Source organism: Notolabrus celidotus, chromosome 17, assembly GCF_009762535.1.
Source record: "Notolabrus celidotus isolate fNotCel1 chromosome 17, fNotCel1.pri, whole genome shotgun sequence".
NCBI lineage: Eukaryota > Metazoa > Chordata > Actinopteri > Labriformes > Labridae > Notolabrus > Notolabrus celidotus.
The window spans coordinates 18,471,132-18,485,445 of NC_048288.1; the positions used below are offsets into that span (position 1 = coordinate 18,471,132).

Below are 14,314 nucleotides of genomic sequence, written 5' to 3' on the forward strand. Positions count from 1 at the left end.
CCTAACCCTAACCCTAATCCTAACCCTAACCCTAACCCTAACCCTAATCCTAACCCTAACCCTAACCCTAACCCTAATCCTAACCCTAATCCTAATCCTAACCCTAATCCTAACCCTAACCCTAATCCTAACCCTAACCCTAATCCTAACCCTAACCCTAATCCAACCCTAACCCTAATCCTAACCCTAACCACAACCCTAACCCTAATCCTAACCCTAACCCTAACCCTAACACTAATCCTAACCCTAACCCTAATCCTAACCCTAATCCTAACCCTAACCCTAACCCTAACCGTAACCCTAATCCTAACCCTAACCCTAATCCTAACCCTAACCCTAACCCTAATCCTAACCCTAACCCTAACCGTAACCCTAATCCTAACCCTAACCCTAACCCTAATCCTAACCCTAACCCTAATCCTAACCCTAACCCTAATCCTAACCCTAACCCTAATCCTAACCCTAATCCTAACCCTAACCCTAATCACAACCCTAACCCTAATCACAACCATTACCCTAACCCTAACCCTAATCCTAACCCTAACCCTAATTCTAACCCTAACCCTTACCCTAACTCTAATCCAACCCTAACCCTAACCCTAATCCTAACCCTAACCCTAATCCCAACCCTAACCCTAATCACAACCCTAACCCTAATCACAACCCTAACCCTAATCCTAACCCTAATCACAACCCTAACCCTAATCCTAATCCTGACCCTAATTACAACCCTAACCCTAATCACAATCCTAACCCTAATCACAACCCTAACCCTAATCACAACCATAACCCTAATCCTAACCCTAACCCTAATCACAACCCTAACCCTAATCCTAACCCTAACCCTAATCACAAACCTAACCCTAACACTAACCCTAATCCTAACCCTAATCACAACCCTAACCCTAATCACAACCCTAACCCTAATCCTAACCCTAACCCTAATCACAACCCTAACCCTTATCACAACCCTAACCCTAATCACAACCCTAACCCTAATCCTAACCCTAACCCTAACCCTAACCCTAATCCTAACCCTAACCCTTATCACAACCCTAACCCTAATCACAACCCTAACCCTAATCACAACCCTAACCCTAATCACAACCCTAACCCTAACCCTAACCCTGGTTTTGTAAAAGAATACATTTGCAAAGTTAAGGTAAAACATACGGCAAAAGATAAATTAAGAGCCATTCGGGAGTCGAAAGAGCCGGCTCTTCTTTGGGAGCCGAGTCAAAAGAGCCAAACTTCCCATCACTAAAGCACATGCTTCCTACCATTTGCACTCTTAGATGCCCTTGGAACTATTTGTATTGTAAAACGTATCAATGTAAATACTTCAGACCTGTACCATGGTGATAAACAGATAACACTTTAATTTGAATCAAGTAAGTACCACTTGTATACTTTAAAACAGAGGGTCATTTCATTCCTTGTGGACTCAACATGACAGCATTTATACTTTTCAAGTAATTGATCTTAAACGCTTTCAGAAAATTAACAGTAGCAAGACTCATATATCCCTTCGAGCCACCAAATGGTATCATAACAATGGTGTATATGCTGTTTTGTAATGACACAGCACGATTTTATAATTTATTAGAAATTCATCAAATTATTTCACTGACCCCATGCTATGGTTTGCGGACCCCCAGGGGTCCCAGGACCCCACTTTGAGAACAATTGAGCTAAAGTACGGTAATTGAGCTCTCAGCCTGCAGAGAAAGCTGTGAGGCACAGACCCCCAAGCTCTCTGCCCGACTCCACTGGTCACACTATAACTTAAATATAAGACTATTTGAATCAAAAGAGCACTCTACAAGGTGAATGTACCATAAAACTAGACAATATACCCCCGTTTCCTGTGAATGCATGATTATGAAGTAAAGGAGAAAAGATGTGAAAAAAGTTGCGCAGTGTTGCTGTCTTTCCAGCACAGCGTGCACTCAACATTCAGTGAATGGGGATGTGTTTTGTTAATAGGGTCAGGTCACACGCAGCCATGTTGGAATAATTTTCCAGGACTATATGTGATTTTCCAGGATATTTGACTTTTTCTCCCTTTTTCCAGGTGTTTTCCAGTACTGGAAAACTGGTCAATTGTTTCCAGGTTTTCGAGGATTTCCAGGACGCGTGGGAACCCTGGTTGTTGTTTATGGTTTTTGTTTGCTTTTGGAGGTCATAAAGAGGCATCAGTGTTGGTTTCAGTCTGTTTCTCAGCTGGTGAAAAACTCCTAATAGTGCCTTTAAGGGACACAGCTGAGTTGACGAACAAGCTGAAGTAGTGCAGCTGTTTACAAGGAGGTTGAAGGCCCACCTCAACTCCATCTCTTTGTCTTTCACTAGGTTAACTGGAAGTGAGTTGGAGTTCGCATTCCAAATATAGCGACCGCCATCGTTTTGCTTGGTGATGTTGCAGAGACCACGGCCACGTTTTATACAGTCTATGATGATAATATCAGTGTCCCAGTAGGAGCTGTATATACACACACCCTCAGACATTCACATGAACAGCGCTTTTTAGCCCTGCTTGCTCCATAGTAATCCTGCCTCGCTCCTGTAACAACTGTCACAACACCTGATGCCAACACAGTGGTGGAGCGACTTCATCCTACCATCACATATGTATGGCGTATATTTTGGTGGCAAGACATTACAGGGGCACACATGTTGCGTCTTGATCTGTCAGAGGGAATCAGCTGTAGTCTGAGAGATTTCCTAATCCTCTTCTAACTCCATTTTTAGTCAGGGGGTTATTCTAGGTCGAACAGGATTCATGTGCTCACCTGAATCCTGGTTACCTGTACCACCAGGTTAAACAGCAGACATTTCCTCTGAATGAGCACAGACACATTATCATGTACTCACTTTAAGGATGAAGGTAAACGGTGCCAGGCGTCTCAGTGGGAGCTGCTGTTGGCTGTGAGAGTCTGGCAGCTTTTACCTGAAGCCTGAGGAGGAGAGGACGACACGGCCAACAGCTGCGTGTCTGTCTGTTCTGTCTGTCGACCAGAACCGGCGCCTGCAGACCCTCCTGCCAACAATCACAGTCTGAACTCCACAAATACTGTCTCTGCTTCACACTCCAGTAAGCCATCCTCCCTATTGTATAGTTCTGTTTTTTTCTTTGCACATAGCTTCTGACCGCTCAGACGTTCGTGTCCAGCTTTGAAATTTGTTGCTAGGAACACATTGATTCTTTATATCATGATTGGTTTCTGGGCTAGAATAAATCAAATACATCCAAAGAGTAGAGAGTCAGTGTTCACTACAAGTGTTTGGCTCATTCACCTTGATGGCTGCTGTTTCCATAAGTAGGGCTGAAAACATCATCTTGTGCAGAAACAAGTGTTGCTTTATTTGATGTATTGCTTCTGAAAAAGGGATTTTTTAATGCAAACAGTTCCCAGTAGCGCTGGAGCTTTAATAGCAGCATTGGACATACATTTAGAAGAATTTAAATATATGCACAAACACACTCCCACCTATCCACCCACAAATCTCCTGCAGTATTTTCTTCTTATATTACAATGGTATTACTTCACATCTCCTGCTTCACACTGTGCCGTCTTGTTGCTGTAAAAGGTGGTCTTTAGAAAGGAAAAAAAAAACAGCATCTCACAATCTCCCTCCTCTAAACTCACTGCTGCCTCCTCTCCTCTTTTCATCGTTATGAAATGGGATACAGCTCCGTCTCATTCGTCCAGAATCTCCTGCCAAAGATCTCTGAAACAGGCTGGAGACGCTCCCACAGGGACGGGAAGAAGAGAGGAGAGCCGAGCAGCTGTGTTCTGCCTGCCAGAAGTTTGGGAGAGCTCAGAAAAGCAGTAATGATCACTGTGTGTGGAGCAGCTTGTTATGATACACACACTGTACCACAGATGTAAGATAACCCTGTGGGCGTCCTATAGACAGCATTCAGGTTCATGTACAGTGGGTAGGATGCTCACAAACACTGTGGGTAAACAGAGAAGGCTTCAAAAATCAGTGTTGTAGTTTCTTGACAAAACACACTATTTTTACTTTGTTTCTTGTGCATTTATTACTTAAAGTCACCAAGGGAATGTTAACGTTGTCCTTTCATCATTCACTTTAGAATCTCAGAGATGTTGAGAACATTTCTAAAAAGAAATGTAGTTTCTCAAATTTAACAGAAACTCATTGTTTTCTTGTGAACTTTGAACTAATTGTGGCGATTGTCTTTGAACATTTATGATCACAGGAAAATGTCAAATTATTTTACTGTAAAGTATTGATATTTCTCCTCCTCAATGTAGTACTGAATTATAGATATTGGTTATTTTTTCCAAGAAAATTTGAGATATTTTCCCCCATATCTGACTGTACAATTTCATGGTTTATTTGGGTGGATTTCTTTTTTAGAATATCAAAATTAGGGCTGTCAGACTGCTCCTCTTTTGTTCATGATTACTCACTGAATGTCAATAGTTAACCGCAATACATCACGTTTATTCAGATTTCTAAAATTACATTAATCTGCATTTCATAAAGGTCTCTAGGTCCATATGAAAATGTAAAGCAACATGCCATCCTGAGGATGTTCTTCTAGACCTCAGTCCTCCACAGTGTTGGCCTACAATGTGTAAACAACATTCAGTTTACACACATTTAGCAAGCGCTGTACTTAACTTCTTCAGTTAGTTTTCTTCCACACATCCACTTAGTTGTCTGGGAGGGTTTTAAAAGTGAAATGTACTGTTCAACAGCATAGTGGTGCCTTTATTTTCTATCATGGCTGCAGCCAGGAAATACCCTACAGAGGCTTAACTACAAATTATTCTATATTTTTTTGCTTTTAAATTCATTTTTATAATTCTTATGCTATAGAAAAGTTGTTGTTTTCTTTCACAAAAGCTTATTTTCTGTGATTTTGATACAACAAACTAACCATTTTTAATACTTGAAAAAGCAAACTTATAGAAGCAGGCATGCATCAACACATTCAATAGAATCTGGTCTCTATAGTTTCTTTGAAAAAAAAAAACGTAATGCAGGGGTGTCCTAGTGGAGGGAAAGTGGGACTGACTACCTAGGGCCCAATTGGGGAGGGGGGCCCTTAATGGGCCTGAAATTGTTTTGTTTTGTCATAACTGCAATAAGATAACTAAAATTGTCTGAATAAATAAACAAATAGTCAGAATTATTTTCTGGAAAAAAGGGGAGTCTCTTCCTGTCAAATGGATTGATCTACGCGCGTCTCATGCATAGACTGTATAAAATATGGACGTAGTATCCGTGACGTCACCCATCTGTTTCTGAAGAGCTGTTTTTATCTTCGAAATTGCCGCGTTAGAAAAACATTCACCCCCCTCACAGTGTGTGCCGATCGAGAAATTAGCTATTCAGACTACACAGACTGTAAACATGTTTATTTCTGCTGTAAAGATCGTCTTTTTCCCATTTATGTGTATGTGACTTCCGGTGCTTTTAGCACTTCCACATTGGACTCATATTTTTGGACTCACATATAAGGTTGCTGCTTGGTCTCATGCCTAAACCTGGGAATTGTCATATTTTCATAGCATCAAGTGTGACTGAAACTGATTGAAAGTAAACTGTAGGTTTTTAGAATTTTATTTGACTTCATGAGGTTAGATTATACCAAATAATGCCCCATTTTTGTTATTCAACAAGCCACTTGGCTTCAAATAATCTTGTTTAAAGACGGGGACAGTTGGAGAAATTGTAAAAATATATATATATATATTGACATGTAGCTTAGATTTGAGTCAGTTAACCAGGATAGTTTTAAGCATATATTCTGTTTAATGCAAATAAACCAGTATTATAGCAGCAATGTTATATTTTGTAGGGTTGGCTGTGGTGATGGGGACCTCTGAGATATCTTTTCAGGGCCCTAGAATTCCTGGTGACGCCCCTGCTTATGCTATAGAAAAATAGATTTTTTTTTCACAAAAGCTTCTTTTCTGGGATTTTTAATTTTTTTGATTATTTTAATTTTTTTTGATTTAACCTTTATTTTACCAGGAATAGTCCCATTGAGATACAAAGTCTCTTTTTCAAGGGACAAACTAACATTTTTTGATACTTGAAAAAGCAAACTTAAAGAAGCAGGCATGAATCAACACATTCAATAAAACGTTGTCTCTATAGTTTCTTTAAAAAATAACGTCATGTAATAAATTAGTTTTATTTCAGTGTTCTCAACAGCAGCATTTTATATGTACTACATTCCTCCCGACAGTGAATGCAGCATCACAGCAGCAATCTTGTACGGTGCAGGGAGTTGTAGTTCACTTGAGCGTTCTTCTGTCTTCTTACAAGTGGTGCGGAACTACAAGTCCCATTTCCACAACGCGGAAGTAGCACAACAACACAGAGAGAGGAGCAGTTTGAGAGGAAGAGAAGATGTCTCATGTGGGAAAGAAAAGAAAACTGGATAAAAGCCGACAGGACTCACTTTACTTTGACAGCTACACCGATGTGACCATCCACGAGGAGATGATAGCGGACCACGTGCGCACTAACACATACCGGATGGCGATCCTGCGGAACAGTGAGATGATCCGGGGGAAGGTGGTCCTGGATGTGGGGGCAGGAACCGGCGTCCTCAGCATGTTCTGTGTGCAGGCCGGGGCGAAGAAGGTGTACGCGGTGGAGGCGTGCTCCATCGCGGAGCAGGCCGTGAACATCATTAAGCAGAATAACATGGAGGACCGGATAGAGGTGATCCGGGGCACGGTGGAGACTGTGGATTTACCGGAGCAGGTGGAGGTGATAGTGAGTGAGTGGATGGGTTATGCCCTCCTGCACGAGTCCATGTTGAACTCTGTGCTGCACGCGCGTGACAGGTGGCTGAAACCAGGTGGGCTGATCTTACCAAGCAAAGCTGAGCTCTACATCTCCCCCATCAGTGACCCCGTGGTGGAGGACCGGCTCCACTTCTGGTTCACTGTGAAAGACCAGTACGGTGTGGACATGTCCGCTATGAGCGGGTTCGCCCGTAAGTGCATCATGAACTCTGACATCACCGTGAACCCCGTGACCGTGGAGGACGTGCTGTCACACCCGGCCCGCTTCGCAGAGCTGGACCTGAACTCTGTCACATCGGAAGACCTCAAGTCCGTGAAAGGGAAGTTCACTTGCGAGTCTTTCGGTTCTGCAGCAGTCAACGCCTTCTGTGTCCACTTCACGGTCACCTTCCCGTGCCCGGACAAGCCTCTGGTGCTGTCCACGTCCCCGTTCAAACCGGAGACGCATTGGAAGCAGGCGGTGCTGTACCTGGACGCTCCGGTTGAGGTGGTGCAGGACACGGTGGTTACCGGAGAGATCAGCATGTACCCCTCCGAGCAGAGCGCGAGACACATCTGCATCCATGTGGACTACACGATAGGAGAGCAGAAGAGACAATCCAAGACTTTCTCCATCCCGGACTGGAGCAGTGAAACTCAGTGAGACGTTCAGGGTTCAGGCTCACTGAGATCCAAATGTCTGATTCATGTGTATCCAGTAGTTTCTGGATTCATTGTTTAGGTTCTTTTAAAGTAATAAAATGATGAAAACGAGGACCAGTGTGTCCAGAAGCCCAACATGAAATCCTCAGTTGTCTGGTTTTGTCCACATTTACATCCATTATCATAGCATATATTTACATGCACGTACAAATCCTATTACACACATTCTAGTACAGTGGCGTGTCCAAAGGGGTGGCCAAGGGTGGCACTGGCACCCCTTGAAATCCAACCCCAAAATCCTAAACTATGATTGGCTGTTTGCCTTATCAGAGGTGGGGTTTCTGTTAAAATCTTTAATTTGGGATGAGTTATTTTTTAGTGCCCTCAAATGTGACTTTGAAAAAACATCTTTAGTAAGTCCTTAAAGAATTAAGCTTAGAAGATTTATGCTACTTTGTCGTGTTTTTTTTTTTTAAGTCAAAGGGAATATAACAACTGTTTAATACTTTAATCAAAGTAGGTTGTGAAGACAGAAAGGGTAAATGTTATTATTTGTAAATGCACTGGCCACCCCTGCCTATCTGAGAGCCTCAGTTGGGCCACCCCGGTCAAAAAGTTCCAGACACGCCCCTGGCAATATAGGGAAGTACTTTACTGTGCAGAGATGCCCTAAACCTCAAATATTGTTTTCCAGGTTCATTTTAGTAAAATCAAAAATGTATTCTTACACGAGAGCTGATTTGGATTTTTTAATTTATACATTCAGTAGAAGGTATGCACTGATGTCTCTTTCCCACCTTAATACAGACTTAGTCAGACTGAGTGGCAAAGCATCCTGCTGCATGGCTGCCTTCAGTAAGGAAAGTGACAGACTAAACACAGTGTTTATATAGACATGATAAAAGATCTAGAACTACATAATGCAAATCTTGAAGATGAATATAACCGTGATTCCAACTGAGAAACTCTCCATGTCTTCCATTTATTTCTAATGTGACAATTTTTCACAGTACGTCTCGTAAACTAACAATGGTACACATTATTTCAGTTGTATGGAGACGATTACTGCAGTTAGTTTACACTTATTTATTAGGCGACTTTAGCTTTGTGAAACATATGTTTAAACAAGTGTAGGATTTGGCCAAATGGGAGTCAAATTAATTTACTAATTTGATTTAAGTAGCGATTAATGTCAATAGAATGATACACCGACTTTACAGGATATAAGGACCAAGCTTTGAAAACACGCCGGTGTACTGTACGGATGTTATGCTGGAAAATAAAGGGTTAATTTTACCTTAAGTAAACAGCTGAAATGAGGGGAGGGAGACTGGATGGGGGTCAGATGCAACAACTAAAAGGTCAAAAATAAATCAAGTATTTCATTTTCAGTGCCTAAAGTTTTTCAGGTCAGTGTTTGTATTAACAAAGTTTTAGTTAGTTTGAAGAAAGTGCTATTTTTTTGTTTCCATAACCTACAGCCCTGAGCTACATCAGATTTACCTTTTTACTGCCAGCTGGATATTCAGTTATTTATAAATTATTTCATCCTACATCTTGGTATTTATTTCCTCCTTTGGTCCACAGAATTTCAGAAAATAAACTGTTTCTCTGAGATCTTTAAATGTCTTGTTCTTTACCAATTTTTGGAAATTAAAACCCTAAAATATTCAAAATAGGAATGTACTTTTTTTTCTTTGTTAACAAAAGTTCTGCTGAAAAAAATGTTTATCGTCAGAACAGCTACTCTATCTACTGATGGACAGAGATTCTAAAAGTTATTTATTTTATTTTTGTTGTATTAACTCTGGTCACAAAAGTGAAGTGAGGATTTTTTTTAAGTATTGGCCCCTCTGAGGAGGCTAAAACTCTCCTGGTTGAACTGCAAAACAGATTTTTTTTTTACAGATGGATGGATAAATTGTCTGCCATGTTGCATCCACCTGATTTTCTAATGAATGTAATCATGAACACTGTGGTGAGTCTGATCAGTATGCAACTTCCAGATGAGGATTAGATTATTATATTGAGTTGGACTGTCTACAGTCATACAGGAGATGTCTCACACTGGACTGTTTTCAGATGTTAATAAAAAACTAAACTGGCTCATGATGTTCCCTTTGAATGGAGAGAAACTCTCTCGTCTGCTGCCAGAAACCACAGACTTAATCCAGAATTATAATTCTGCTGCAGAACGCTTTTAAACAGCAAAAATACATCCATACCTGTTGGTAAAAATATTCCCTTTAAATGAGTCCTCGCTGTATCAAAGTGCTCATGTTTGTAATCAACAAGCAAGAACCAACTGTTCTAGAAAAATATATAGTTTTTTCAATCATCTGGCTTTATTCATAGAAAAACTCATATTCATATTATTGAGTAATTACAGTTTTTTTTTAAACAGGTAATGATGAAAACTATTATTAATATGGACCGAGGGTCTTGTACACGCAGACTCAGATAGAGTAATCCAGATAAATTCCTAGGAAACTTTGCAAACTGAGGAAAGGTGACGTGGGTTTGCACGTTACCTCTGCAAATAATCATGCCCTAAAACCCATATGAATATATTTTTCTAAACCAGGAAGCAAATAAAGTATGATTGGATAATTATCCAAACTAGCACTAATGGAAATAACTACCTAGTCTCACACAAACCATCTCTATTATGATGTTTTTTAACATTGGTAAATGGTAAATGGTAAATAGACATGTACTTATATAACGCTTTTCTACTCTTTCCGACCACTCAAAGCACTTTTACACTACTTGTCACATTCACCCATTCACACCACATCCACTCACTGATGGTAGAGGATGCTATAGTAAGGGACCATCAGTGTTAGTTAATCTCATTCATACACATTCACACACCGCTGAACAACAGCGGGACAGTGTGTTTCCCAAGGACACTTCAGCATGTGAATTCAGGAGCTGGGATCAAACTGCCAACCTTCCGCTTGATAGACGACCCAGTCTACCACTGAGCCACATTAGTGAGTGAAATGTTCAGGTCATGTTAGTGAAGGTTTAAAAATGATGTGACACAGCAGTGTAGCATATTTAAGGTAAAGATAGCGAGTGAGTTAGCATGCATGGATACCATTGAAATACCTTGTACTTACAGTAAGTGCATCCCTATTTTAGGAACGTGGAATTTACTGTAGCTATGTTGAATCTTTACATTTAAAATTCTAATTTGAGTGTCAAAATTAAAATTCACCACATCAGCATGACCACGCCCTTTGGCCAAAAATCAGGGTTCAGCACACGTCAAGAGCAAACCCTCCATGCTTGAGCCTTAAGGATAGCACTGCAAATTACATTTAAATCCTTGCACCGATTTGGTGCTTGGGCCCTATAGATATATTATTAAATATGTAATGACCCTGCATTTTAAATGACATACACTACCAGTCAGACATTTGGACACACCTTCTCATTCAATGTTTTTTATTTATGTTAATTATTTTAAACGCTGTAGATTAATACTGAAGGCATCACACCTATGAAAGAACACTTGTGGAATTATTTAATGAACAAAAAAGTGTTAAACAAACCTGAATATGTTTAATAGTCTAGATTATGTAAAGTAGCCCCCTTTTTCCTTCATGACAGCTTTTCACACTCTTGGTATTCTCTCAGTCTGCTTCATGAAGTGGTCTCCTGGAATGGTTTCTAATTAACATGAGCCTCATCAAGAATTCATTTGTAGAATGACTTATTGCCTTCTTAATGTGTTCGAGACCATCATTGTGTTGTTCAGAGGTAGGGTTAGCACACTATGGATAGCCCTATTTGACTACTGTTGTAATCCATACTGTGGCAAAACCATATTATTTCATAGTTTTGATGTCTTCCGTATTAATCTACAATGTTGAAAATAATTAAAATAAATAAAAACCATTGAATGAGAAGGTGTGTACAAACTTTTGACTGGTAGTGTACATCTCTACTTTTAAAACAGTACTGCAGCTGCACTAACAGAGTTCATATTTTCCATAAGGTTTGCAGAAGACTAATTTAGTATGATATATCCTGTAGAAATATAATTACAGCCACAAAAATCCGCATTACTGTAAAAATAAAAACTTTGTACTTACTTTTAAATAAATATTTTTAAAGTGATAATCAACTTGACAAATTTTCATGAGGATTTATCAACTTGTATTTTCTAATTAACCTTGAAAAAGTATGTATTTTAAATTAAAAAAGGAAAGAATACTCATCATATTTATACTTATTAAAGCTGCTTAATGATCTTCATTTTTATGCAGTTAAAGAATCATTATTTCTGTAGGCACCTTCTTACAGAATGTGAAGTTCAGGTCGAATTTGTAACAGTGTCTGTTACAAAAGCAGACTCTGCTGATTTAGTTTGTCTCTGTTTTTATTGAACGCAGAACCTTTAGACGTGTGTGTTTTCTTGCATAAAGCTCCTTTTCAGCTCTATAATCACGAACCAGTTAATAAACATTCAGAGTTTCCTGAAACTGTTGGTCTTTAATTCATCTTTCACAGCCCGTCATCATGTGAAATATGAACTTCATTTGTTTCTGCGTCCTCGGTACGAATGTGAGGCCGCTCTCTAATGAACACATTGAAAATTAATCACAGGCTGCAGCGTCGACAAATCAACAGCATTGTGTGTCACTTTGGGAAACAGTGAATAATGGCTGAATCAAAGTTTGAACGTCTGGCCTCTGGTTTCCTCTATGATGAGCTGAATCAAGACAGTCTGAGTCTGAGAGGGAGAGAAATAGTCTGCACATTCAGAGAGTGTGTGTGAATCAGCAGAAAACTGTGTGCCTGTTCCATTTCTGTACAGAACATTTCTGAGAAACACCTTGAGGATGTTTTTCCAGATTTTGGCAAAAGTTTCACTTTGGCTTCAGATGAACCAATGAGATTTTGAATGGCAGACAGCTGCTGTGATTAACAAACACTGACTGGGAAAGAGTTCTGATCATAAACTCTAATGGACCATGCTGAATCATATCATCTGCAGGGAGAGGTTTAGTAAATACGACTGAGGCACTTTGACAACTGTGAGACAGAGAAAGAAACGACGAAACAAACATTCAAATTTAAAAAAAAACATAAAGTGAAGCAGAGTTCAGAGGACTCGTAGAACTTGGTGAAAGAGAAATTGACGGACGCCAGAAGAGCACAACACGGGAAAGGAAAACTCTGTTGAAACCTGTCAGACCCAAAGATAGTAGCCGCCATTTTGGAAATACTGACTCCAACCTTCCTGGTCATATAGAAACAGTCGTCACGCGGGAAAAAACATTGGCATCTTCTTATTTATAAATGCATCCTGAGACTACTTCCCTCTTACCTCCTCGCATATATTGCACTAAAGAATTCAGGAAGTCATAATCTTCGATCTCAGGATCTTTTAATACTATCTGTTCTGAGGGTCAGGACTGAACTTGGGAAAAAAGCCTTCAGGCGCTGCTGCTCCCTTGACCTGGAATGCTTTACAAAAGGATCTGAAACTGTCTGATATGATATCTTTGAATGCTTTTAAGAGCTCCTTAATAAACGACTTAGAGGCTGAAGCATCTGTCTGAAGATGTTAATGTGACATGCTGTTTTTCTGGAGGTACCTGTTGTGTAGCTGTTGTGTAGCTGTTGTGTAGCTGTTGTGTAGCTGTTGTGTAGCTGTTGTGTAGCTGTTGTGTAGCTGTTGTATGCATCTGCTATTTGCATTTATGGCTATTGTAAAATTGTAACTCTGTAACTGTGCTGCTGCCTATCTTGGCCAGGGCTTTCTTGGAAAAGAGATTTTTAATCTCAATGAGCATTTCCTGGTTAAATAAAGGTTATTATAATAATAATAATAATAATAATAATAATAATAATAATAATAATAATAATAATAATAATAATAATAATAATAATAGAGGTGGAGCTGAGGGCATAGACTCGTCACCTGTCAGTCAAAGAGGCCACCCGCCTAATTTACTCCCATGCGTTTTATGGTTTATTCATCACTGGCCTGATTGCAAGTTTTAATAGAGGCTCCTGATTAGCTGAGATTATCACTCAAATCCTGCTCTCAACCAGGAGTTGCAAAATTGAGTTTTGAATGATAAAATATGACCCATCTTCTCAGTAGCCTCCATAGTGTGATCATAGTAGTACTTTTAGCCCATTGACAACAAAAATCTGAAAAATGAACATAACATTGGGAAACAAGAACATCAAATGAACGCAACATTTAACTCAATTAAAGACGTAGAGATTAGATAGCAATTACAATATTTGAGTAAGACAGTTCTTGGTTGACCACATATACAGCAGCAATATGGCTGCCGCCGACGATTGGCCTCAGAACAGTGCTTCAGAAACAGATGGGTGATGTCACAGATACTACGTCCATATTTTATACAGTCTATGGTTATGTGTTGACAGCTGTCGTCCACACTCGGCAGTATAGAAAGAAGCTCATGATGTGTGTGATCAGTGCACAGCAAGAACAAAAACAGTAAAACTTATCTGAATATAATAAATCATCTCCATGACAGCATCTTTGCAGTGATCAGCTATAGCTTACAGACAGAAACATATGGATCCATCAAGGTGGAAATGTATTCCTCCTTATGCAACTAACAGTCCTCACAAGAGCTGTCTGTCTTTCCAAAGTGTGCAGTGAAATTAAAAGTGCACATGCGAATTGAAGTCTTTTGTGTCAGGCTGTTTCTGGTTTGTCAGATTTGATATGAGATCTGTTTGAATAGTTTTAAACTGAACACAGAAAGAACAATTTATGTGTTGCTTCTTATTATGACAAAAAAATAAAACCTCGATTAGATCTTTTTTACCAGATCCATTGATAATGTCATGAGTAAGAGTTAGCTCTCCTGTCC

General features: G+C 39.7%; 2 protein-coding genes across 2 annotated transcripts in view; both read left to right on the forward strand.

Annotated features, from left to right (window-relative positions):
- ntng1a (netrin g1a) overlaps nt 1-14,314 on the forward strand; it is a 337,096-nt gene that overhangs the window by 162,959 nt on the left and 159,823 nt on the right. The window lies entirely within an intron of this gene.
- Nucleotides 6,315-7,581, forward strand: prmt6 (protein arginine methyltransferase 6). Its single transcript, XM_034705919.1, has one exon. It carries the CDS (start codon nt 6,394-6,396, stop codon nt 7,438-7,440), a length of 1,047 nt encoding a protein of 348 aa, XP_034561810.1. The 5' UTR covers nt 6,315-6,393; the 3' UTR covers nt 7,441-7,581.